Source organism: Aulonocara stuartgranti (assembly GCF_965226115.1).
Source record: "Aulonocara stuartgranti genome assembly, chromosome: 12".
Classification (NCBI taxonomy): domain Eukaryota; kingdom Metazoa; phylum Chordata; class Actinopteri; order Cichliformes; family Cichlidae; genus Aulonocara; species Aulonocara stuartgranti.
In genome coordinates, this window is record NC_138948.1 from 11419377 (window position 1) to 11444588 (window position 25212).

General features: G+C 38.7%; 2 protein-coding genes across 2 annotated transcripts; both read right to left on the bottom strand.

Annotated features, from left to right (window-relative positions):
- Positions 1–576: 576 nt before the first annotated feature.
- Positions 577–13112, bottom strand: paip1 (poly(A) binding protein interacting protein 1). Its single transcript, XM_082555088.1, has 11 exons — positions 12690–13112; positions 10238–10389; positions 9923–10120; positions 9676–9788; positions 9131–9242; positions 4028–4153; positions 3807–3913; positions 3407–3524; positions 3235–3289; positions 2727–2805; positions 577–1656 (listed from the first exon to the last, which is right to left on the bottom strand). Exons 1-11 carry the CDS (start codon positions 12886–12888, stop codon positions 1569–1571), a joined length of 1347 nt encoding a protein of 448 aa, XP_082411214.1. The 5' UTR covers positions 12889–13112; the 3' UTR covers positions 577–1568.
- Positions 13113–17431: 4319 nt separating this feature from the next.
- fgf10b (fibroblast growth factor 10b) lies at positions 17432–24693 on the bottom strand. The gene is made up of 3 exons (XM_082554688.1): positions 23247–24693; positions 18491–18594; positions 17432–18147 (listed from the first exon to the last, which is right to left on the bottom strand). The coding sequence occupies exons 1-3, from the start codon at positions 23704–23706 to the stop codon at positions 17956–17958; spliced, it is 756 nt and encodes a 251-aa protein (XP_082410814.1). The 5' UTR covers positions 23707–24693; the 3' UTR covers positions 17432–17955.
- Between the last annotated feature and the right edge of the window lie 519 nt (positions 24694–25212).

The following is a 25212-nucleotide window of genomic DNA, read 5'->3' on the forward strand; positions in this document are numbered from 1 at the left end:
AGATGACGTACCAATGAGTACAGGTCAGCAATGATCAAATCTAGTTGTTTGATAGGATGTGATATGATTTATTGTCCCCTTAGGGAAAATTGATGTGGACTCAAGTACTGTACTGACACAGAGTTACCACCTGATGGCAGAGTTTGTTCAGAAGATGTTTCTAGGAGGCATATCTTTTAGTATTTATACACACAAAGTAAAAATTCTCATGTCCTTTCAGGTCCAGGTAAGTGTCATAAATATACAGCCATGAATTCAGACAGTCCCTCCCAGTTGACAAATACAGTAGTGAATATGGAAGCTAACACTAACAACAGCTTGATGTCCGCATTTACTGGTAAGTTTATCTTGCTTCTCTTGTTTTAGGTCAGTCTCCTTCCAGTGCATCCTTGGTACAATGATGTGAGGTAATGTTTGTTTCAATGTTTTTTTGTGTGTGTTTTACACACAAAACACCCACACAAAACTTACTATTGAGACAGGAAAAAATATGGATAAAATAAAGGCACTTAAAAAAAAACAAAAAAAAAAAACAACAACTATAAACTCAAAAACACAAATCAAGCAAATGCAGTCTCACATTATAAAGAATTTATTGCAGGCAAACAATACTATAAATAATATTTACAAACTATAAAACAACATTCCGTTTTATGGGAGCCACAGATTGCTGGTAAACAGTCTTTCAGTCTTGGGATAACAAGGAGTCAGTTTCTGCAGTTTAGTTATGCAACCCTGACCTGCAAGATGTGTATATATTTGAAAGTACATTCAGGAAATCAATTGGATTTAGATGCAGATTTCAGTTTTCAAGCTCTGAATTTTCCACAAAGGTCTGTGTCAATGTTCGCTTCACAGTTTGTGAATGAATTTAAATATTTTCTTATACAACATTTCTTAATTGGCACAGCTTTCCACAGAGCTTTGGAACACTTCAGTTAGCTGCAGCCAGATGAATAGGTGAACAGCCCAAAATATAGTATTTAATATCGACGGTGTGATGCAATATCACAACAGTAGGGATAAAGGCTGTAATACGTAGTAAAACAACCAACTCACTCATCTACAGAGAATTTAACATCAGAATAAAGCATCTCTGTGATGCTGTTTTTCTGGCCTCTACCTATAGACTGGGGGAATTAATTAGCAGTTAACAAATTATGCACACATTAGATTAAAACACATCCACCTTTAAGAAAATAACAACAACAACAAAAAAAATAAATCCACAGCAAACTACTTCCCTCTTGGCATTTAGTTTAGGCAAAGGAAAGAAAATCTTGGAAGCTACTTCAAAAGAACAAAGAAAAAGCTTCCATGTCAAAAGAAGTCTAAATTCTTCAACCTTCTGAACAGTTATCCCACTGATTGTCCCAATTTTTCTAATCAACACTGACTGAAAACAGTGTCGTTAATGCAACTATGAACAGCTCGTTTTGTTAAAATGCTTGCAGTAAAATAAAAATCTGAGCCTATCAAATGCTAGTTTTTTCTTTTTCTTCCGGCACGTTGAGTGGGAAAAGTACAGTATATGCCTGCTTCAGACTTTCAGATTCTTCGCTCTCACGTCATTGTTGTCGTTTCCTCTCCGACTCTAAACAAAAATTCTCAAAAGCTTCTATCATCTCTGGCTCCATCTCGTCCTCAAAGTCGTATCTGTGAATGCAACACAAGGGATTTAGAGGCATGGATGTTACTTTTAAGATCCTTAAAAGTAAAATGTGTACATTAAAGTATTTGGCATTTCAAAGCATATTCAGAGAGACACACACACAGCTCTGAGAAAGAGAGAAAGAGCGGGCGGGGGGGAGCAGGAGTGAGTTAAGCCCTCTTTCACACCCAGCTGCTGACTAAACTGAATCTGAGACTGTGGACAGCCCTGTTGCATTGTGGGGCAGTCAAACACAGCTGCCAAGCTCAGGGGCCCACAGGTCAGTGGTGGTCACATGACTTCTCTTGGGAAGCTACTATCCGATCACATGACCAAAGTTGTGCAAGCATGGTGACACGGTTGAATTCATACAAAATGTGGTCTAAATGACACCACGGTAACATGATACGAAGATTAAGCTAATTAGTGCACCTGCAGTGTTACTGTGTGTGCGCACTATGAGAAAGGTGTAATACTTTTACAGAAAAACTCAAATTATTGCACTTAGCGGCTCACATTTGTAATTCTCCAGGTTTACATACTCTTACTTGCCAAAGTAAACAAGGAGTTTGATATTAGATGAGAAGAGAACCACAATGATGTCTGCAACACATTACATGTGTGGATTAATTGTGTGCCTGAAGGGCATTCAGATGTACAAAAATGAAAAATAAAAAAATGCTAATGCTGTATTCAGCAAATTCAGCATTTGGTGAATGACTATGGAGGGCAAAACTGTCAAACTAAGAAATTAGCCAGTAAATTAATCCGGTTCACCAAAAATAATAAAGCTTTTTAACAAATACTTTATCTGTGTTTGTATTAAAGCCCACATTTATGTTGTCACACTGCATTTTAAGTGTATTTTTCTTTCAATTTATCTACTTCTACTTTTTCTGTGTTATTTTCCCTATATGTATTCCTCTATTTCTATATGCATTAGCAGAGAATTAACAGGTGTATCTAGTTAACAAAGCAAGAAGCTTCAGTAAATAAGATAAGAGGGGGGGGGAACCAAAAATAAATAAATAAGTCCTTATGATCCTTATCAATTACATTTACAGTGGGTACTTACATTTCATTTCCATTTTCACCATATACATCATGGAAATAGTCCTGCCTGTCCAGCATCTCTTGGTATTTTTCAGCATAATCTGTAAAACCATAGAGATAACAAGATCAGCATCATAATCGTATGCCAACTTAAAGTAGTAGCAGCATGTAAATTACATACAGGACAATGACCTGACTGAGGAGAGCCAAGAAAACATTTAAAAATGTGTTGAACAACACAGACGTAATTGTGCACGGGTCAAATTTAGAACAATTAATAGAAAGATTCTGTTCTATTCGGCAAATACATGCTGCTGTTTGAACTTAATAGTATGTACCTACAGCCTGCTCAAACGCTACTAGACAATCCCTAAAAGGACTGCAAGTGGACTGGAAACAGAAACTTGAAAAGAGCCAGTTTAAAAACGCACATATATTTTAAAAAGTCCCTTGCCTACAGATGTGTGCATATCCACATGAAGGGCTGATTTTTTAATTTTCTGTATGCATGGACATATCTGTAGACTGACCTGGGTCTGCTGCTGTGAAAGGAGTGCCATCTTCTGTGTAGAATGTAGGTTCATTCTGGAAGGTTGAAACACAAATGCATGAAAAATAAGAAATAAAGAGGGAGTGAAAGATGCAGAATTAAAGGAAAGCCAAAAAGAGTGATATGAGGAGCATGCCACAGTTAAAACTGACCATGAAGTAGTTGGGGTCATTGTCTGGTGTGGCACTGCTAGCTGCTGCAGCTGCAAGGACTCTGCCCCAGTCACTGGACCTCAGCTCCACTAGTTTAAGAAGCATCTGTCTCACATCTCTGAGAAGAAATATTAATAAGAAACTTTTCTAATCAAGCTGATATGGCAATTTACGGCTAAATCTTAAATTATGGCACATGCTCCCTTGATCCTAAGTTTAGAAATTTAGAAAATTGTGTTCATTTTCATGAATATTTCACGAAAATAAATCAAAAGATTTTTGATGACCTGATGAACGTGTTCACATGTGACCATCAGAGGCGACTATGCGTCTTTCTTTTTAACTACAAAGTTCGATTTAAGAAGAAGCGGTACATAAAAGATCAGACTGGTTGTCACACCTGCTGCAGGCAGCATCCAGAACAATATCTTCTATTCTTTTGATTAATTCTCCCATGTGCGACTCTCCACTCTCTTTCCAGGCATCATCCAAGACAGAACCTGTCAACTGCAAATTCAAAACATTCTTATTTCCTCCATTAATGATGGACAAACATCAAAAGATTTGAAAAAATTAAATTAAATTAAAAATCTGGTAACATTTTCAACTGAACTCTGACACCTTAAGCAGTTTGACAGCGCAGATGAGATTTGCATCCACAGGACTGGAGAACAGACTGATCAACAGGTCTTTCAGAGCACCTAGTAGGACACGTGCTCGAACTGGAGGTCCCTGTCCACTTTTTATCTAAAAGATAAAAGATTTACACACATGTGGAAAAGTGAATGACACAATTAAAAGATGACAGTAATCTGGTCAGTATTCTGGTGTTTGATTGATTGGTAATTTATTTCAACATGTGAACAATATACAAGTACATTTAGAAAAGAAATGAGAGAAAAAAAATATACTATACAAATTACATACAAAAAAACATTCTGATTAATTTACATGTTGAAAGGGAGTGGGAAGAAGTATACACTTATTTAATCCCACCCCTGTCCCATAAATTATCAGTGAATATTTAGTCAGCTTCCTTACTGATATAATTTGTAATAAAAATAGTGAACAGATTTCTGATATACTATATACTATAATATCACATCATGAATTTTTTGTTTGTTTGTTTTTAAATAGAGACATTCACTTAATTTAAATATTTTCCTTTTCTTTATAGATCGAGAAGATCATATTTTTATAACTCTTTTTGAACAGTTTTATGTTTGGACATTGCTTTAATTCCATATTCAGTTTGTTCCATAGTTTCACTCCATGAACAGAAACACAAAAGCCTTTTCTTGTAGTACGTACCTTCATTGTTTTGAAGTTACAAAAACCCCTTAAATTATAACTTCCTTCTTTCAAAAAAAACATACTCTGAATATTACCTGGCAGTTCTTTATTTTTTGCTTTGAATAGAATTTGTGCTGTTTGGAATTTCACTATATCGTCAATTTTCAATATTTCAGACTGCAAAAATAGTGAGTTTGTATGTTCCCTATAACCTGCATTGTGGATGATTCGAATTGCTTTCTTTTGAAGAGTAAAAAGTGAATGTAATGTGGTTTTATAGTTATTGCCCCAGACCTCTGCACAATAGCTTAAGTATGGTGAAACCAGTGAACAGTAGAGAATATGAAGTGATGTTCTGTCGAATACCTGTTTTGCCTTGTTTAGTACTGCAATGCTTCGTGATACTTTGGAATGAATATATCTTACGTGAGCTCTCCAGTTAAGTTTTTCATCTATTATTACCCCCAGAAATTTATTTTCACTGACTCTTTCAATATCAACACCATTTATTTGAATCTTTGCATTTGTATTTAAACTACTATTTCCAAATAACATAAGTTTAGATTTATTCAAATTTAATGATAATTTGTTTTTATCAAGCCAGAACTTCACTTTACTTATTTCATTGGTCATATCCTCCAATAAATTCTGCAGATCATCACCAGAGCAAAAAATGTTTGTATCGTCAGCAAAGAGAACCATTTTTAATACTTTGGACACTTTACAGATGTCGTTAATGTACAAGTTGAAGAATTTTGGACCCAAAACTGACCCTTGGGGTACACCACAAGCAATGTCCATACATAAGGAGCAACCACCATTTATTTTCACAAACTGCTTTCTGTCACTTAAATAACTCCGGACCCAATCTAAAACTACCCCTCTGACACCATAACGTTCCAGTTTTCTTATTAATATATCATGATCTATAGTGTCAAATGCCTTTGTCAAGTCTATGAATAACCCAGCCACATATTGCTTTTTGTCTATGGAATTTGTGATGTATTCTATTGAATCTAATAGTGCCGATGATGTTGATCTGCTTGATCTGAATCCGTACTGACTCTCAGTGAGTAGTTTATGTTTATCTATAAATTTTTCCAGTCTGTTTTTAAACAGTTTTTCAAGAACTTTTGAGAATTGAGGTAGTAAAGAGACAGGCCTGTAGTTTGTGAAATGGTGTTTGTTTCCAGATTTGTATAGAGGTATAACTTTTGCTATTTTCATTCTGTCTGGAAATCGACCAGTTTGAAATGATAAATTACAGATGTATGTAAATGGTTTTATAATAGCCTCAATGACTCTTTTAACCACTATCATATCAATATCATTACAATCCAAAGATTTGTGATTTTTACATTTTTTGACAATTTCAAGAACTTCATTTTCATCAACGGCTGTGAGAAACATAGAATATGGATTTCTGTCAATCAGTGTATCGGGTTTTTCCTGTGCTTTCCCAGGATGAGTGATTGTTCTTGCTAAATTTGGTCCAGCAGTTACAAAGAATTCATTGAGACTATTTGCCACAACATCCATATTGTATTCTTCATGGTCATTACAAATGAAATACTTGGGATAGTTCTTTTGTCCAGTCCCACATTTTATAACACTGTTCAGGATTTCCCATAATCTTTTATTATTATTTCTATTTATATCTAATTGCTTCTTATAGTATTCCTTTTGACTAAATCTAAGTATATTAGTTAACCTATTTTTATATCTTTTGTATCTGATTTCAGCATCTTTAGTTCTCGTTCTTAAGAACTCTCTGTATAGAGCATTTTTCTTTATACATGCATTTTGCAGACCTTTTGTTATCCATGGACAGTCCATATATTTCTGTTTCCTACTATATTGCTTTATTGGACAGTTGGTATTGTACAGTAATGTAAATATTCTAAGGAATTTATTATAAGCACTATTAACGTCCTGTTCCTGATATACTTCACCCCAGTTTTCCTTCAATAAATCTTTTTTAAATGCATTCATTCTTTCTTCTGTTCTTACTCGTCTGTACTCTTTTTTACTGTCCATTTTATTGATCTTGTAATTCCTATCATAGATTGTAAAAATTGGAAGATGGTCACTTATGTCGTTAATCAGGAGTCCACTTACAGTCTTATTTTCAATGTCATTTGCAAAAATGTTGTCTATGAGAGTTGCACAATGTGATGTAATCCTGGTAGGTCTAGTAATTTTAGGGAATAGATTCATACAGTGCATTGTGTTTATAAATTCCTCAGTGGTTTTATGTTTATTTGGGTTTAGCAAATCAATATTGAAGTCTCCACAAATGAAAACTTTTTTGCGAGCTATTTCAATAAATGTTTCTTCTATCCAGTCTTTAAATGTCTCAATACTACTACCTGGAGCTCTGTATATACAGCTAATGATTACATTTTACTTTTTTCTTTACAAATTTCAACTGTAATACATTCTAGTACATTATCAATCACCATCGTCATCTTTTCCACCACATTAAATTTCAAGGATTTGTCCACATACAAGGCCACTCCTCCTCCTCCTTTGTTTCGCCTAGTTATAAATGTGAATTCATAACCCTCCAGTTCAAAGTCTGTTCCTTTTTCCATATTGATCCAAGTTTCTGATAAGGCAATGACACTAAATGGATGTGAAAACTGGTTAAGATATTCTTTGATATGACTAAAATTAGCATAGAGACTTCTACAGTTAAAGTGGATAATTGATAATTTATTCTCAGTTTTAATCCTCTGATTGTAGTCTTTATTTGTATAGTAGCAGCAATTGTTATTGTTAGATGAGAAAAAGTTGTTGTCTGGATCTATTTCATATTCCAAGTCGTGTGTATTGTGATCCATATAGTTAAATGTTTTCAGTTCCAATTGATCATATTCTGCAACTGTCTGACTGATGCAGCTGATTCTTCCAGATGTATCTGAGTTCTTCCTTCCAGTGTGTGTCATAAGTGAGTGTGTGATTGTCTGTTACCTTGTTTGCCGTCCAGATCGTGTTGCTCACTGATATTTTTCGAGATCCGCCATATTTTTAATGGTCAGAACTTTGGCTTCCTCTGGTGATCCGTTTAGTTTAATGAATATTTTGCAGTTCGTCGTCCAAGTGCCTTGGATTTTTCCCAGCTTCTTAAGGTGTCGCGCTTTTTTGGCTATTTCAGCGTTGTGTTTGGTTAGATGTTCATTGATAAAGACATTAGATCCTTTTAATTTTCTTCCTTGTTTCAGCAGCGTAATCTTGTGCTTTCGATTTACAAACCTTAATATAATAGCCGGTATGTTGCCGTTCCTCCTGGGAAGAGGGTGGCATGCTTCGACAGAGTTACAGTCCAGGGCAATCCCTTTGGACCGCAGGAAAGCAGCCACCTGTTGTTCCGTGGAGCTAATGTCAAGCTCTCCAGGTTCCTCGTTGCTGTCAGCGGTCACCGCCTGAGCGTATGACCGGGGTTTAATATGGAGCCCAGTGATGATGACGTCGTTTATCCTGGAGTATTGTTCCAGGTCAGCGACCTTACTTTCCAGGTATGCAATCTTTTTATCTTTTTCGGCATTTTGGATGCGGAGGAGCTTTACCTCCTCCACAATTTCAATGATATTTTTCTGCTGCAACCTGATAGTAGAAATTTCCTCCATTATGAAGTCAAGGGACTTTTTAATGTCCTCGACTTCCTCAGCTGTCGGTGTCCTCTTCGGCCCCATTTTATCTGGTTACCCTGGTAGCAGGTTCAGTCAGCTGATTCCTCAGTCAGCTGTTAGCCTGGTAACGCGTTGGCTAGCCTGCAATTACCTCGTTGTGGGACTTACACTGTGAGATGCTCCTTCCTAGCTCCAAAGACAAGATTACTAACTAGCTGCCAGGAAAGTAGTGAGGCTGCTTATTAAAAGAAAACCTTGCATACACTAGGACACTAAGCTATGCAGCATTTCAAACACTCAAATTATATTTGGTGATTAATTTTGGCATTTTTTCATCTGTTTGAGAGCAAACACGATGGTTTTATAAATTTAATGGCCGATTCATTCTGTCTACTTTGAAAGCTCTGTCACTGCTAACCTGCATTTCCATACTTGTGGTTTCCTACTGAGATGTTGCCCAGATTGCTTGTTAACATGTCTATATCAGCTGCCTTAAGTCTCTTCTCCTGACATCAGGAAGATTGAAAACTAACCTCTTCTGACTGCAGCTAGCAACTGTTTTCTTTGCTGTGATCTGTAGCTCTAAACGAGGACCCGCAGCAGATGGAGAACTGATTGATGCACACTTGCGCAAGGCTCACTAAGGCTGAGAACAGACCAAGGACTACTAACACTAGATGCTCTTTTGAACAATAGAGTCTTACTATAGGAAAAAGACTCACTGGGGTAAGCAGACACCTCCCAGCTATCAACACAAGCAGAATCCAAAGGAGAGACTGCAGCGACTCTGAGTTCTTACCTCCAAATGTAGGTACAGCTCTCCCAGAAACAGCACATACGAGTGGAATTTCTTCTGAGTCTCTGGCTCTCCACGAACAGCTGCATCCCTTTGTTGAAACTCTGTTTGACATCTGCAACAGACAACATTCTTACTTTTGAAGTCACAAACTGAATCTATGGGTGACATTCTGTGGTGCTGTACACCTTACATATGTTTATTAACTCTTACATTTATATGCCAGGCAGGTCACAGGGTAAAAGTCTGACCCCATAGTTTGGAGTGTTGGTTTAAAAAAAATAAAGTAAAAATAAAATAAAATAAAATAAAAGTTTTGCAGAAATAGTGAAGAAAATAAAATTCCCATCTTTAATTACAGCTAATTACTTACAACAAGCAGAGATGGAGAGTGCCAGTATTATAACAATTAATAAATTTGTATTATTTTATATTGATCCTGCCCAGTGCAGTGGTTAAAAATGGTTATATACATCTCGATTTACTTTTCATAGGAGCTTGTCCAAATTTTATACATACAAATCAGAAGGAGAGGGGGAAAAAAAGACCTTTTCAGAAGGAGCTGACGAAAGTTGCCGCTTGCCGGGGTGATTATGAGATGATGGGAAAGGTAGTTACAAAGCCTGGCACCAGTATAAGCGAAGTTTGGAATAGAAGTGGACTGCAATAAAAAGAAAGGCAAAGATATTAGTGAGGCCCCCTTTACAAAATTGCATGTATTGTAAATGCATTTTGTAAATATGTGTCTAAAGGTTTTAAATTATATTATACACTGCCTAAAATTAAAGACTGAACCTGTGTGTAGATCAGCTCCACCAGCTCCTTCAACAACTCTTCAGTGGTAACCCAGGAATTGAGAATACCAGTAATGTCTTCAACATCTGACTCAAAGGACCCTGGCGAGGAACTCAGGTGGCCAAGAAAGTCTGTGACTGTATCAGCCAGAGTTGGTTCGCCGTAATAGGCATCGCTGTCATCATAGTAAGCGGAGTCCTATACAAAAATTGAAAGAAAAACATGAAAATTCAGAGAAAAATTCAACAATAACTCCAAAAACTATCACCATAAAACGCATCAGGATCAATGTGTAGTGCGAAACTGTTCTCTTACATCATATTGGTTAAATCCCAAAGGCACAAATTCGGGAGCATTAGCTGAAAGCTTTGATGACTTGATCATGGAATCCACATCATTACCACCTCTTGAAGCAGATGTGTTGTTGTAATTTGGACTCTGCGGAGGTCTGCTTTGTCTTCTATAATCTGGAAAAACAAAAATATTTCCAGGCTTTGCTTTATGGGAGACTACAAAGGTGTTTTTAAAAAAGAGAAATTAAAAAAATACTGCTGTAATGTGGTTTATTTTTAACAATCTTTGGGGCAACAAAGAAGGTCTGTAACACTGAGGAACAAGCTTTATCATTGGACGAGTGGACAATATATAGCACTACATGGTCTCTGTCATTGTTTTACTTTTTTTGGACTTTTGATTCCCTTAACAAAAATACTTAACACCTTTGACACAACAGGTGGACGTTGCTTGCAGCATGCACACAGATTTGACATGACATTTAGACCACCAAATAAAACAGGTAATATAAGACGCAGCACTGTCCAAAAACTTAACACGAGAAATGAATGTTAGCTGTGTGTAACAACACAACAACAGCAAAGACCAAGACATGGTACTGTCTTTGTCTACTGTTAGTTCAACAGAACTAACTTTGCACTATTAAAAGGTGTACTGTGTTTTAGGAGAAGCCCAACCTCAATTTAAACACTGGGATGCCAAAACTCATTTATATGATGAAAAATCTGACCTTAAAATATGTAAATGATTCTGGTGTGTAGTGCCCAAAACTGATTGTCTGACAAAAAAAGTATTATATAATTTCTCAAAAATATCCCTGACGAATGACAACTTCTTTTGATGCAGAAAGAACATTACCTCCTGAAGGCAGACACTACAATCAGCTTTTGGCAAAGTGATTTTAATGTATTTATTTATTCAGTCTCACTGACAGTAAATATGTCTTCTTTTTTTTTTTCTCCTTTTTTCCAAGAGCTATTTGGCCAAGAGGGCAGCAGAATCTGCAGTGAATGCAAATGTTCCATAATGTTGGGACACATTTTATTGTTAATTTACCAGCGCACGTTCATTTGTCTGTCTTTGAAATGTTGTGTATTTACACACTGGCAATTTAAATGTGATATATTCTTGACAGGTATCTGATATCTTCTTTGCAGAACAATTCGGCAGAAACTTAATTTTGAGATTCGGTGATATTCAGTGGTTATCCAGATCCACAGTGAACTACTTCCTGTGTGGTTACCTCAGGGAAAGTGTGCATTCAGGTAAATCCTGCATAGCTGCAGAGGTAAAACAAAGCATCCAGAGAGACTGCATCCATTCCAGTTTATATGCTAAGCGACGCTGTTTGGATTAAAAGGGATAAAGTGCATAAATGTTCTCTTCCTGGTGACCATCTAAGGAAGGTAATTCATAAATCTTAGATAATATGAAGAATATGTAATAAATTGTAATATTTGCACTTAACATCATTATTATTTTCAAAGATACTTGAATTTAAAGTGTCTCCATCATTATGGGACATCCTGTATAATGTAATAATTGCATAAAGATATTTAACTGTCCACAAAAGGACTGCATTGATTATAATGTAGGCTACAGATTAGGTACAGCGCAGACTTATGAAGATACTTGCAAAAAAGGTCATTTCTTTATTTAATATATAATCCTACTGATTAAAGACTATTTAGCAATGGAAACAAATATATCAACATAGAAAAGGTGCTAACCACTCTTTTTCAATAGGAACTAAACCACCACTTTATCTGAAGCGCCACAAATATGAATTACGGATTCTTCATGACCTCATTCCCTGTCATTTGTGCACCATTCGTGTATTTCTGATAGTTCGTGAGGTTTTAGATGACTAATACTGCGTTTTCCTCCATCAAGTATTACTTACATTCATGATAGCCGACTTACTCTTACTGTAAAGTGTGGTCCTCTGACAATTTCATGAAAGCCTCTTTACTAAGTAACCCCTTAAGAAACAAGATCCAGGCTTCTAGTCGTGCAAAAACTGGACGTTTACGGAGTCTCGTGAGCTTTTTTAAATCGTTGCTTCCCTCCCCAGTGCCAAGCTAGTTCTTCCTCCTTTTGCGCTGACGGTGGGCTAACTTTAGCTAAACCAACTCTACAAGTACAAGCACAAGTTTAACCTGAGTAAGACAGAGTTGACTAAGTGCGAGCTTTATTTAGATGATGCCTAAGATCACATGAAATCCAACAAACGCGTGGATTTCCCAACCGAAAAGCACTACGGTTAGCTTTCCCTTAGCAGCTAGCTAATGTCAACTCCAGATTTATCACAACCGAGCGCTCCCCAGAGGAAAAATGTCAACCAGATAATATTTACACTCAAACAAACACATTCTGTGCTTTAGGTCTCCTTGCCATTGAGTTAAAATGACAAATACCCGAATCTGAATGCAGCTAGCTGCATTAGCTGAGCTGCTGCTTGACAGCTCCGTACCTCCATCAGGTATGTCGCTGACAGAGCCAATGCTGTTCTCGGTAAAAGGAGGAGTTGTTCGCGGCTGTCTCAGCGGCTCTCTTTGGTTGAAGAGCGGGGTCTTGCTGTCAGCGTCCCCAGCGCCTGTCATGAGTCCGGGGTCTGCTGGAAAATTACGGGATCTCCCTGCTCCGGGAGCTCGGTCGAAATTCTCGTTCATGACTGCTCGGTGTCAGCCTCGGCTCTTAATACAGCATCTGATATAAACGAAGATGTTCCGGTCGCCCTTCCAGCTGCCGTTTTCCGTGCGTAGCGGCAAGTGCTTGTTTTTTTTTTTTTACTGTAAAACGCGTCCTATCTCTCTTTCATGGTGGCCTTTTCTCTATCGGATAGTATCAGTGTGTAATGCTACATAACTTTTTCGGCCACTTCCTTTAACAACAAACTTGCTGTCACTGATTATCCAGAATAAAAAAATCTGCCTCCCTCTAGTGGCACGGAGTGGAAGTGGGCGCTGAAATAAATACCGTCTTGCACGGGATCGTTTAACGCTTAAAAACAGTAATGTATTTTTTGAATGGATTACTGCACAAAGGCCTTGAAACGTATATTTAACATTTATGGAACATCTGCAAATTTAAATGAAAATCCATTATATGAGAAAAACTAAATTCGCACAACTCTGCTTGGAATATATATTTATTTATTATTTTAATATTTGGCACCACCAGCTGTATTCTTCACACAACACGAACGCTCTTAAGCAAGACTTCTTTAAGTGTTCTTTAGGAATATTTCTCCAGACTTCATGATGGATTTTCAAAGCTAGAAGCATTTGGGGGTCATAGTCATCCTAAAAATGGAGCCGCTGCCAATCAGATGCTTTTCAGTTGATATGTTCCTTTTTGGTCTTCCTCTTTACATATTGATGACAATTTAAAAGAAAATTTCAACTTTTGGATTTATTACTCCATCAGATCTGTTGGACATGCCTGAACCTTCTCTCCCAGTTTCACCTTCTTAAGAATGTGCTCCAGAAAGCACCGAGACCATTGCTGATGAGGCTTCGATGAGCAGTATTTGGATCAACTGAAGGGCCAGATGGATCACTTTGTTCCTGTGTCAGGTCTTTGCTGGATTTTTCCTGGTTTCTTAATTACCTGATTTTCAGACGCTTTTCATCTGCTCTAGAATTATCATATGTTATTTATCCCTTCTTTCATCCTCCACTTGTCAAGTTTTGTTAAATTTTGTAAGGATTATTAATATTAATGTTAGCATTAGTAGCAGTAGCAGTAGTAATAGGAGTTACAAAGACAAACTCGTTTAAATGCAGATATTTATACAAAATTTTAAATATGATAATCTCCTTGTAAGGAAGACTCCCCCTTCCTACAATTATTTGTATTAAGTTGTACAGCACTTTAGGACTACCTTTCACTTTATTAAAAACACCTTAACTTGCACTTTATTTAGCGTCGCATTTTAAGCACATCAATAACATTTGCATACAAGAAGTTTAATTATTTATTGAGTATTTATTGAGTATTTTAATAATTAGCCAGTAGACTTTGTTCCAGGTCCTGCACAGCTGCTCCTCATCAAGAAATGTGGCGGTTGTCTGTGAGGAGAAAAGAATTGTTACTAAGCAAAAGGTAAGGAGAACTAACGCAAATGTGTGCAAGGTCTAGAGGTAAAGGCGGTACAAAGAAGTGACTTACAGAGATGTGATGACTCACCTTCCCTTCCTCTGTGCTCTCCAGGATGTTTGGGCAAATGTTTCCCCAGGTGTCCAGATACCAGTTAAAGGTACCAGGAGAGGCCATTGGTCAAGGGAGTGTGGGGAATCTTTGATCTTGGGGTTTTGGTGTTTCTATAATAATGGTAAGGTTTAAGGGTAAAATGTAAAATATTTATTCATTTACATATTCGATACATATTCAAAATGTATGTCTATATGTATTTATTGAAACTGATGATATAATGTGGTGGAAGGTTGGGATTTGAGAACTCACCTGTTAATGGAATAATGGTTTAGCCTGTGACAGCTGAGAGTATTTAAGGCTGCCAGCTGCCGTAAGACAGGGTGATTGTTTTGTGAGAAGGCTTAACATATGAGTGATTGTCATGTCCTGAGAGCTATATGGTGAAAAAATACCTCTCACTGTAAATCCAGCTGTGAAAGGCTGCCCTGTTACACTCCTCATGTATGATGGATTGAAAACTCTGACAAAACTTAAAAAGAGCTGCATATGGTTTTAGTTAGACTACAGGTTTTTTTAAAAATTTCATTTCAAATGACAAAAATGTTTTGTCACGCTTTGTTTTAGTTTTCAATTTAATTCTAGTTAACAGTGAAAATGTTAGTAGAGGGAGTAATCCTATTATTTGCTTATATTTGTAATAAAATGAACACAATATACTACCAGTATATTAATGTGACTATGACAAAAATGCTAACAAATTATAGGAGAAATCTTCGCATTCATAAGCGATTATGCTTTTGAATGTAGAGGTGCACAGTGTCCAATTTGTTGTACGAAAATTGGACATGTTTTCTTTTTATACTAAAAGAAGGACTGTGTGAAATATGAATATCTTTTAACTTTTTTCCATCAGATTTGATATGTACTGAAAAAAAATCCACATCAGGCTTCAAGTTCCACGACAAATTCTTTTTCTGATAATTACCAGGAATTCAGGTGATGATGTTTGAAATTTCGTAGACATTAATTAATTATCTATAATTAGTTGCAGTTTTGTTTTCGGCATCAGTTGCATTTAGAGAAAAAATGTTTCCAAAACTTTGTATGAAAATTTTCATTGCACATAAACTCATGCTTGGTTTGTTTGTTTGTTTGTTTTTAAAAAAAAGACTATCTCCAAATTTATATTGAGGTCACAACGTGGTTGTCTGCACACAATAAGCACGTGCTGAAGGGCCTCATGTTGATCTAAAATGCTAGAAAATTATTTATCCATCTCAGAGGAAAGAGGAAAGGCTGTGAACCTGAACAACCCCCTCAGAAGTGCCTCTCCCAAGCTCACTCAGTAGCTGCCCGCTGCAAACATGTGTTCTACCAGACATCTCGGTGTAAGTATTCATTAGTTGTTTTAGCCTCCAGTCATTTTCCACTTGTTTCTCAAAGCTGGATCACATTATTCCACAGAGAATTCCAGTGCCAGAAATGCAGAGACCTGCTTTGATAGAAGATTACTGTGCCTATTTTGTGTTATTGCCGTTTTTTTCCCTCGCCGTGCCAGTGTTTTGGAGAGAGTTCAAACATTCACAAGGGAATGCAGAAGATGACAAATGAATTGGATTTGTGTGTGTTTGTGTGTGGGTAAGTCAGTGGGGGTTGGGGTCAGCAGTACACATTATGTAGGTCAAATCCTCTGTTATTTATTTGACTGCATGTTTATCTCCTCATGCACAGCAATTAAGGACAAATCAAGAAAGAAAATGCTACTGTATGTGGTGTCATTAAACTCCTAGTGCATATCCGTGCTTTAGTTCTTATAAAGAAATATGGTTTGAGTCAATTCAGAATCACCTTTAAAACATTTGAAGTCTTTGGATGAAGTTGGGGATCAAGACATGTATGTATTTGTATTTGTTCAAAAGTTGCACCCTAATTTCACCTTCTTAATCTTTATTTTTAGGTAACATTTATAGTTTATCTTCAAGACACTATTGTGAGTCTGGCTTCAGAGGTTCAATAGTCACACCATATTGCTCAATTAACCTGTGAGAGCACACAGGGCCATGCAGGGTGCAGAGATGTGCTCGGTTGGTCTTTACTGGTGGAATGCACCGCAGCATTCCTCAGTATAAATCACTCAGCGCAGTAACAGCCATTAAAGGACAATATACTAAGGCTATAGATCAGACCGCCTTTGTTGTTTTCACTCCTTCCGGTCTCTTTTCACACACCAAGCTGAATGAATTTAGGACTGAAGACAAAGGAAAACTTCTGAAGCCTTTCTCTCAGCTGTCTTCCTATAATCTTCCAATTTCTGATGCCCATCCAGAGATAGTTGTTTTAAAAGGCAGGATAAGAGAACACAAGGTCCGGAAGCCTGTGGTGTTAATGTTCTTCCTATGTTCTTTTGATCTGGGATTGAGGCAGCTGCCATTGATTAGTGTGTTTATGATTAGTGTGTAGATGATTACTGAAGGAAGTGGGTGGTCAGGCACAGGTCATATATTTTTTATGCACTTCTTTTGTATTTCCTTTCTTACATGCATACATTCAGATCCTCTTCCAAAGCCCATACAAACCCATGGGCAGCAATTTTTATATTCATAACCAGCTATCTTTACCAAGCAAGTCTTTTTGCAGTTGGAGAAGGTTGCAGCTTCCACAGTAATGGTCTGATATTAGAAAATGATGTCAACATCTACAGTCCATACCAGGGGAGTTTCCCCCCTCCCATTTTGTTGTGGTTGGTCTTGTGTTTTCAGTTTGTTTGTGCACTAATCATTAGTGCAATGGTTGCCACATGGTATATCTGGCTAGGAATTAATGGTTGCCTTTTGTCCCTTCTTTCCTACCTCAGAGACCCAGATAAGAATACCATGACTTGAACGTTTACCAGGGTCTCTCAGTACTTCTGGTAAACCTTACCATTTTTAATGCACTTCTCCCAGTCTTTGGAGTACCACAGAGGAACGTTCACTGCATTGCAGGGGAGAAATGGTACTTTTATTTTTCACATAATAGAGTTCTTATAAAACAAAAAGAATTCAAAGAAATGCTTGTGTTCCCCTTCAGTTAAATATTTCACAAAATAAATAAATCATTACAATTCAGGCAAAAACACAGTGGTTAAGTATCGAACATTTGCTTTAAATGTGTTCTATCCTTTATTATTTCCTGCTGCCGTGATAAACGGACTCACTGATTGTTTCCCACATCCTGAACATTTTCTGTTCTGTTTATGTGTCTCACAGGAGAATATGGATATAAATAACATCTTGAGATAATTCTGCATCTACTACAGTTTATTTAGTGAAACAGTAGCTTCGGTTGTGTCCACATCACACACTTAGTCCAGCTGCAAACTGTTTGGCACAGACAAAAAAAAAAAAAAAGAATAAGCATTGCATCTGTGCCAGTGAAAACACAGGTAACACCATCTCCCAGAAAAGAAGAGACCACTTGTATGCATGACAGTGTTAGGCCTTTTTCTTTTAAAATCAAATGAGAGATTTCTCACTTTTCAGAGTTATAAACCTCACATTTTCAGAGTTTCATATTGTCCCTCTCCAGCCGAGTGCACAGGTTCACACAACAGTTGGAAGAAAATGTGTGGCTGTGTTCTTCCTTCGGGTTTTCTTTCCTCTCATCGGCTTCCCCTGGCCGTTCAGACCCACAAACATCTGTCGCTTCCCATGCTTCCACTTGGCTGATGCGTACGTGTTGTAGCCGTTCTCCTCAATCCGCTCCTTCAGGGTGCAGTCGACACCAAACTCTCTCTGTAAAAAAGCAGATATCATGTTGCAGTGTTATAGACTTAGCGTGTGAGGTTAAGACAAAACGCAGATTATTATCTTGTGCAAAATGCATTGTTGTCTGAGTGCCTATTTACTACTTCCGAATCTACATTGCATGCTTTTCTGTGTGGGTGATTTGTGCGCGTTTTTAAAGCTGCATAGTTTTCTCAGTGGTTCACATGTGTGCACTGGTCTGGTTGTGATTCAGAGTTGACCCAGCAGTTGTAGAACTATAGATAAGGCTTCCTTTGATAAGGACTGAAGAAGCTAACACTAGCTCTCTCTCTCTGGAGCTTCCAGATTGACCTCTGACTCGGATACTAACCGCTCCGTACAGCTCTCCTTTCTTGCTGATAGCCAGATAGAAGTTGCTGCTTAGCCCTTTGATGGCCACCACTCCCACGTCCACTGATGTGAGTTCCAGAATACCTAGGGATCAGCAAAAAGAAGGTGACATTAATATGTGTCAACATTAATAGTAGGCATGCTATTATGTCATGAACAACTGAATAAATGCTGTGGAGCAGAGTATAGAAGAATTAACACTCTGGCAGCGGTCACAAACCACCCACATGAAGTGCAGATATAAACCTGGAGGAATCCACAGGTTTTTCAGTAATAGTATAATGAGTACCAGCATTTGTATTCTGTGACATTTACATGGGGAATGTGTGGGATTTCTGTGCAAGGTTACAATTATTCTTGGGCACATTTCTCATTTCTGATATTTTAAAGTTCCTTTACAGCCTACACCTGTATAAAAGATTCCAGCTGCTCAGGTCATTTAGTCTGAAGATTAATGGGTGGATTCCCCCCGGAGATTTCTCGGGTTGTTTATGTTGAGTTTGGTATTTAGCTTTCCAGGTCCCTGTGCAAATACGTCAGGTTTATTGTAAACTATTAGGGGAGGTTAATTTATACCTCAGCTAAAATGGATGTGTTTTTGCTGTAGACAGCTGTTGTTATTTGTGTGGTCTCAGTATCAAAGGTCGGAGAGCTATAACTTCCTAATGTGTCCTTTGACCACAGAACCCACTTGTCTCATCTCATGCCGGTGTGTGTGTGTGTGTGTGTGTGTGTGTTAGTGAACCCCACTGTTTCCCATGGGATGTTTGATTTCATGCCGCCCTCCCTACCTTCCTTTTCCCACTTCCTGTGAGCTGTTGTCATTTTACCCCAATTAACACCCATATGTGTATGTGCACACACACACACAGAGTGGGGGCGTGAACTCCAGAAAGTCAACGACATCCTTTGATCAGACCAGGGGCCCCTCCTCTGTCTGATGACTGTTTGTGTGGCACCCTGCTCTACTGTCAGACTCGCTCCAAACTGGCTGGGGGGAGGGGGGGGGGGGGGGATTGGAGGCTGCCAGCCTTGGACCTGAGTGGACAGCGGAGGATGCAGGTGTGCCCAAAAGAACAATCCCTCTGTTAAATATACAGCAGCTTCTCTCCTCGTCCGTGAGGTCTTGACTGTATCAATTTCTAGTTCAAACAGCGGCACCTCAGGGCAGTGGGGTCTGAAGCTGCAAGGCGGTGTTGGGGACTGTGACACAACGGTCATTGAAGATCTGAGAAGAGCTGGTTTCTGTATGGGATCGGATGTCGGGTATGGAGTGAGGATGTAAGACAATCTATGGCAGTCTCTGGCTGCTCTGTAAACATGGGAGTGATGAAAGGAAGGAGAACAGAGGAGGACAGAGGAGCCATGACAGTGAGACTGGGGGTGGAGTGAGGATTAGAAAGGCCGTAATGATCACTGATCAAAGTAAGCCACCGGAGGCAGGGGCGAGACAGGTTGTATATACACACATGCACTAATGCACTCTCTCACTCACTAACTCACTCACACACACGGAAAAGCACACACATACACACACATATGCACAGTTGTTTTGAAGCAGGTGAATGTGCACTTGCATATAACACACTAACTCAGCTTGGCTGTGAAACTACTACAAAATCTCCCTACACTGCTCTGTGCTGAAAGGCTAAATGCTTATGTAGACCCACAATAGGGAAGTAATAAGGTCATGGCTGCCAATGTGGGAAAATGTGCTCATCGTTTAGCTTTATTTACGCTGTTAATGGGATAGTATTGCTTCGTATGGGGTTTATTTTACAAACCCCTTTTAAAATGTAGCCTAAAGTAAGCCAGCCAGGTTCAGCAGTTTTTCTCTTGCAAGCTTTTTGCGCCTAATGTGTGGCTTATTCGATACGCTCTGGTGGGAGTTACAGCAGTAAATGGTGCGTTGTTTGTGGAATGGAGGTAGATGTTGCCAGTAAGAATTAGCAGTGGTTTTTCCACAGCGGGGAGCCAAAAGAATATGTGCTTTGCAGCTTAGCATTGTTATTCTTTCTCACTCTTAAACTTCTTTTTTTTCAAAATAGATGTTCTGGTTTTGAATAAAGCAGTATTTGGGCAGATAAGTCAGGATTAAAATGTTGATTGTTATCATTTCCATGCAGAAAAATAGAACAGAGTGAGGCGTAAATCAGGAAATATAGTAATAACACTTGATAAGGACCACACTCAGTGTATTTACATGGAAAGGAACCTTTTTACTACCTTTGAGAAAAGCTATTGGCTACATCTCCCTCCTCAGACCTCCATAAGAGCACCATCTGGGTTTTTTTTTTCCAAGTAAAAGGTCGCTGCTATATTTAAAGAAATTATTTATACAATATTCACAGGATATGCCAAGAACTGTCTTGTGCACATGGCCTGGTTCCTTTAGCCTTCCTCTTTCTTGAGAGACACACACACATAGACACACACACTGGCCCAATACAAGTATACATACAGTCTTTACATGCTCAACCTTTCACACCATCACAGCCATGGATAGTTAGCCAGACTTTATTTATTTATTTATTACCACAAAGCCTTTCCCTGAGTCTTGTTTAGCAATGTTTTACTCAGAGCTGCTAGATGTCTTTAAATTTTAAGACGGCTCTGCTGTGCTTAGGCCACGCAGCTACTTAGCTGACTTTAACACAGTCTGCCTTCCTTTTCTCCTTGCTTCTCTGTAACCTCAGCAAAGGCTCACAGTGGGTTGGAAAACCATGTGGGACAGTTTTGCACTGGCATCCCCATAAATCTGTGGGAGGCATGCTGCTCCTTGCAGGGCCACAGGGAGCCCCCCCAAAACAGCTTGCAGATAAATTAATTTAGATTAATTAATTAAAGTTTGACAAATTTAAATGTAGGGTGCCTTTGCATTTCAATTTCTGATTTTAAAAAACTTTTTTCCAGTACTTGGAAAGAAAATGTGATATTTTGTCACTTCAAGGGATCATCAAGGGTCTACAAAGGACGTCAGTCCAGGGATCATGTCTAGCCTCAGGGGCTAGAGCGAAGACTGAAGCTGCTGTTGTGTAGTATTCTTTACCATGTGAACCTGATATGTGGGCACATAATCCATACAGTGTCCCCAGACCCCCTTAGGACACAGCTTTGTGATGGCACCACCATTGATATACTGAAGATGAACGGCTTTGATGTGGCCACAATAATATTCAGGCATGTCATTCATGACTTTGTACCTCTAGAGAATCTCACTTTCACCTCCCTGCCTGAACCTCAATTCATTGCTAATTCAGACTTACCTTTGAAAAAAGCAATGCACTGGGGGAAGTGGATTTGTGGGTCAGTAAAAAGGAAGACAGAGGGATAAATTATCTCAGAAAGATACATAAACTTTAGAATGACTTTACACCAGACTTCCTTGCACCACTTCAGTTTTACTACTTAAAGGAAACTGCTAACAAAAGCAACAGTAAAGGCATCACAGTGTAATATGGTCAGGAAATAAAGCTGCTTCTGTCATGACCTTGTCAAAACAAACATCTCCCCTGACATTTTGCCTCCTGTGCCATTTCCCCCAAAGTCACTTTGATTGAAAGTGCGGTTTAGCTCTCCCAAGAGGAACGTTAAAACTTCGGGATACACTTACTATGGAATTGCGAAACAGAGAGAAAAAAAAGGTATATAACAACAACTAAGTGGGATATATGTGTGTGTGTGTTTGTTTGAGCACATGTGCTGCTGTTGGGTACCATAAGATCACACCCACCGGACCATGTGATTGCCTGCTGATTGATAGGCACACACACGTTGCTCAGTGGGAATGCTGGGAGACTAATGAGAATGCTATTTTACTGACTTATACACTGAAACATACAACATGTAATCACTTTAAAGACATGTTTCTCTGAGTGAGGACGTCAAGCTGCTTTAAACAAATGTCTGATCTGTGACTGAGGGTGTGTAATTTGCGTGATGCTGGCGGGCAGAAGGCAATCTGAGTGGGAGAGTCATAGCGAAACAGCCGAAGAGAAGCAAAAAGGGTCTAAAAGCATCAATGAGCTGGACATTCATATCCTCCCCCTGCCACAGCCCTGTTCTTTCTATGGATGTTATCAATGCTGTTTACCCTGGGCTGTGAAGACTGCCTGATAATGGCTGGGTTATCTGCTCCTGCTCCTTTTTAGACCATCTGAGAGCTACCATCATTGTGCTGAGTGTTTAGACAGGAGAGATATCAGTGGGATGTCTGGTTTAAAACAAAAAGACAACTCAAATTAGGATTACTTCCTCCAAACTACCAGTGAATGAACTGCCAACCGGTTCATTCGCGTAACATGAAAGGATCACGTTTTTCCTTTAAACTCACCATTTACAGGTAGCAGCACAAGTTATATTTCTATAGGTACAATCTACATATTTACTTTGGTGTTACATAGGATATAGATACAGATAGACAGAAAGATGTAAATGTATGTTTTAAATAAACTGTCAGGATCTAAGTTCTCATTTAATATGGTTTCTTGTTACTAGAAATGTCCCACTTAAAGACTTCATCAGGTGCTTTTGTCACATTTGATATACTAATACAAAACGAAGGCAAAGGTTTGGGCTATAGAGCTTAAAAATTTGATATCACACTCACAATTTAAAAGGTAAAATTAATTCGAATATTTCAGGCTAAATGAGCCTTGGATAGGGTCACACAGATCACTTCTTGGCTCTGATTCACTCTTCTTTACCTACTTTTGTTAATTGAAAGGGTTACTTACTGAAGGGGTCGTCCTTGATTTTGGTTCCATTGACTTTTCCATTCTTATCGATCCTCAGGAAAAACCTCTGGAAAGAGAACAGCTTTCTCCTTCGTATGTCCCCTAGTAGATGATTGTAACTGCGCACATGCCTCCCCTGTGCTCCCCCAGTCCGACCCACAGGGCCCCCATTGGCTCTGGCTCTAGAGATCAGCTCAGCTTCAGAAATGTTCACTGGAGCTCTGAGAGTCCGTGGGCTGGAGACCCTATCTGTGTCACGGTGGAACTGATGGCAGGCAGCCTCATGCAGGGATAATAAAAAAACCAACAGGGTGACTAGTACAGGAAAAGCCGGGGTGATAAGCAGTGCTGATGACCGTAGTCTGAAGGTGGCCCCAGAGCCTGAACGAGCCCCTAACCCAGCCCTGGAGCAGGACGAGGCAGAGGCAGCCTTACTCCCTCCAGCAGTCCATCTGATCATGGTAGTGTGCTGTGAGGAGGACTAGAGGCAGCCTCGGAGCTTGGGACATGCTGCTGGGGGTGAAGATTGCCTGAGAAGGCAGGGAGGGAAGCCCTCCACAGACCAGAGTGAAGGTGTCCCTGCACAGTGTCCAAACTATTCAGCGCAGGTATAAAAATGTCAAGATATCCTTCTGGGTGATTTTTTTTTGATTATGTAATTTCAGTAAGTCTCTATTTTCCAAGCTGGTACTCCACTCCGTTCTCTTCTCTACTGCTGCAAGGTTTTATGCTGGTTATCAAAACTTCCAAGTCTGTTTTGGAAAACATCTCAGTCTAAATGAACAAAGATTAAAGAAAAAAAGAAAAGAAAGTGAAAAAAGCAGGCAGACTATGTGTGCATTCTGGTGAAAACCTGTTTTTGTTCCCCCTGCACTTTTCCACAGTTTTACTAATTCTTCTTAAATTGTTTGTGAACTTTTAACTCTTGCTCAAAGGGGCTCCGGTGTAAGCCTTTTAGTCCCAGACTGCTTTTCAACTTAACAAGAAAAAAAAGATAAGAAAAAACTAATAAAAACAAATATCCAGTTGAGAAAATGTAATAGTATCCATGTAGAAAGGTATCTAAAATCTGGTAAAAGTCTTTAGTTCCACTGAAATTAAAAAAAAAAGAAAAAATGGTGCCACCACACCATTTACCTGTTCCAAGCTGCTAAACTCCACATGTGCAGGAAAACATTTCCAGATTTTACTCTGAGGACGAAAAACAGGATTCAAGACTTAAATAGGAAGGTTGGTCAGTCCAGGCGAATATCTGTCCTCTTTGGGTGCCCAGCTCCTCTCGCTCTCTCCTCATTTAGCTCTCTCTCTCTCTCTCTCTCTCTCTCTCCACCCCATGACTCCACCTTCACACAGCATCGAGGTAACGGTCTGGGGAGGTCTCTTTTTTTTTTTTGGCTGGATTGAGTCAGAATTTTTCACCTCTTCTACTTTATTTGAGAATTCCTCACTGAAGATTGATCACTGAAAAATGACTTTATGTCGTGTGTAGCTGTGTGTGACTCTTAGTTATTTGATCCCTCCTTCCTTTACTCAACCCTCCCACGCCCCTCCTCACATATGGGAACAAGTACTGGTCTGCATGTGTGTCGATGTGGTGCTTATGTACAAGCAAGTCTAACTTATGAGAGTGGGTGAGAGGTGATAAAGGGGGTTTACCTTCATAGATGCTACGAACCAGGAAGAAGCTGCCTGGTGGCGTTGGATCTTTCCCTACAGCTACAGATTACACTGGTGATTGGTTTATTGGTTAATGAAAGATCTGTCAGGAGTTTTTTTGTGTGTATTAGATGTAAAAAGGGGGCCTACAAAGGGCTGTATTATTGAGTGTGAAGCAGATAAGTATTACAAACTGAAAATGAATTCACTTGCTCCTCATTAAGGTGATAATCCTGACAAGTGTCCTTCCTCCTCTACAGATTAAAATCATATTAAGTTACAAGTCTGGATGCTGCCTTATCACTACCAT

Bases quoted from the DNA above. Each gene is read 5' to 3' on its own strand.
- paip1 (XM_082555088.1), bottom strand. From the start codon at position 12,888: ATGAACGAGAATTTCGACCGAGCTCCCGGAGCAGGGAGATCCCGTAAT. The intron at 9,789-9,922 runs GTTCAGTCTTTA...TTTTTATTGCAG, and splicing joins TGGAGCTGATCTACACACAG to TCCACTTCTATTCCAAACTT. The intron at 4,154-9,130 runs GTAAGAACTCAG...TTTATCTTTTAG, and splicing joins AGCTGTACCTACATTTGGAG to ATAAAAAGTGGACAGGGACC.
- fgf10b (XM_082554688.1), bottom strand. From the start codon at position 23,706: ATGATCAGATGGACTGCTGGAGGGAGTAAGGCTGCCTCTGCCTCGTCC. The intron at 18,595-23,246 runs GTAAGTAACCCT...GCTGATCCCTAG, and splicing joins AATCAAGGACGACCCCTTCA to GTATTCTGGAACTCACATCA. The intron at 18,148-18,490 runs GTTAGTATCCGA...GCTTTTTTACAG, and splicing joins AAGGAGAGCTGTACGGAGCG to AGAGAGTTTGGTGTCGACTG.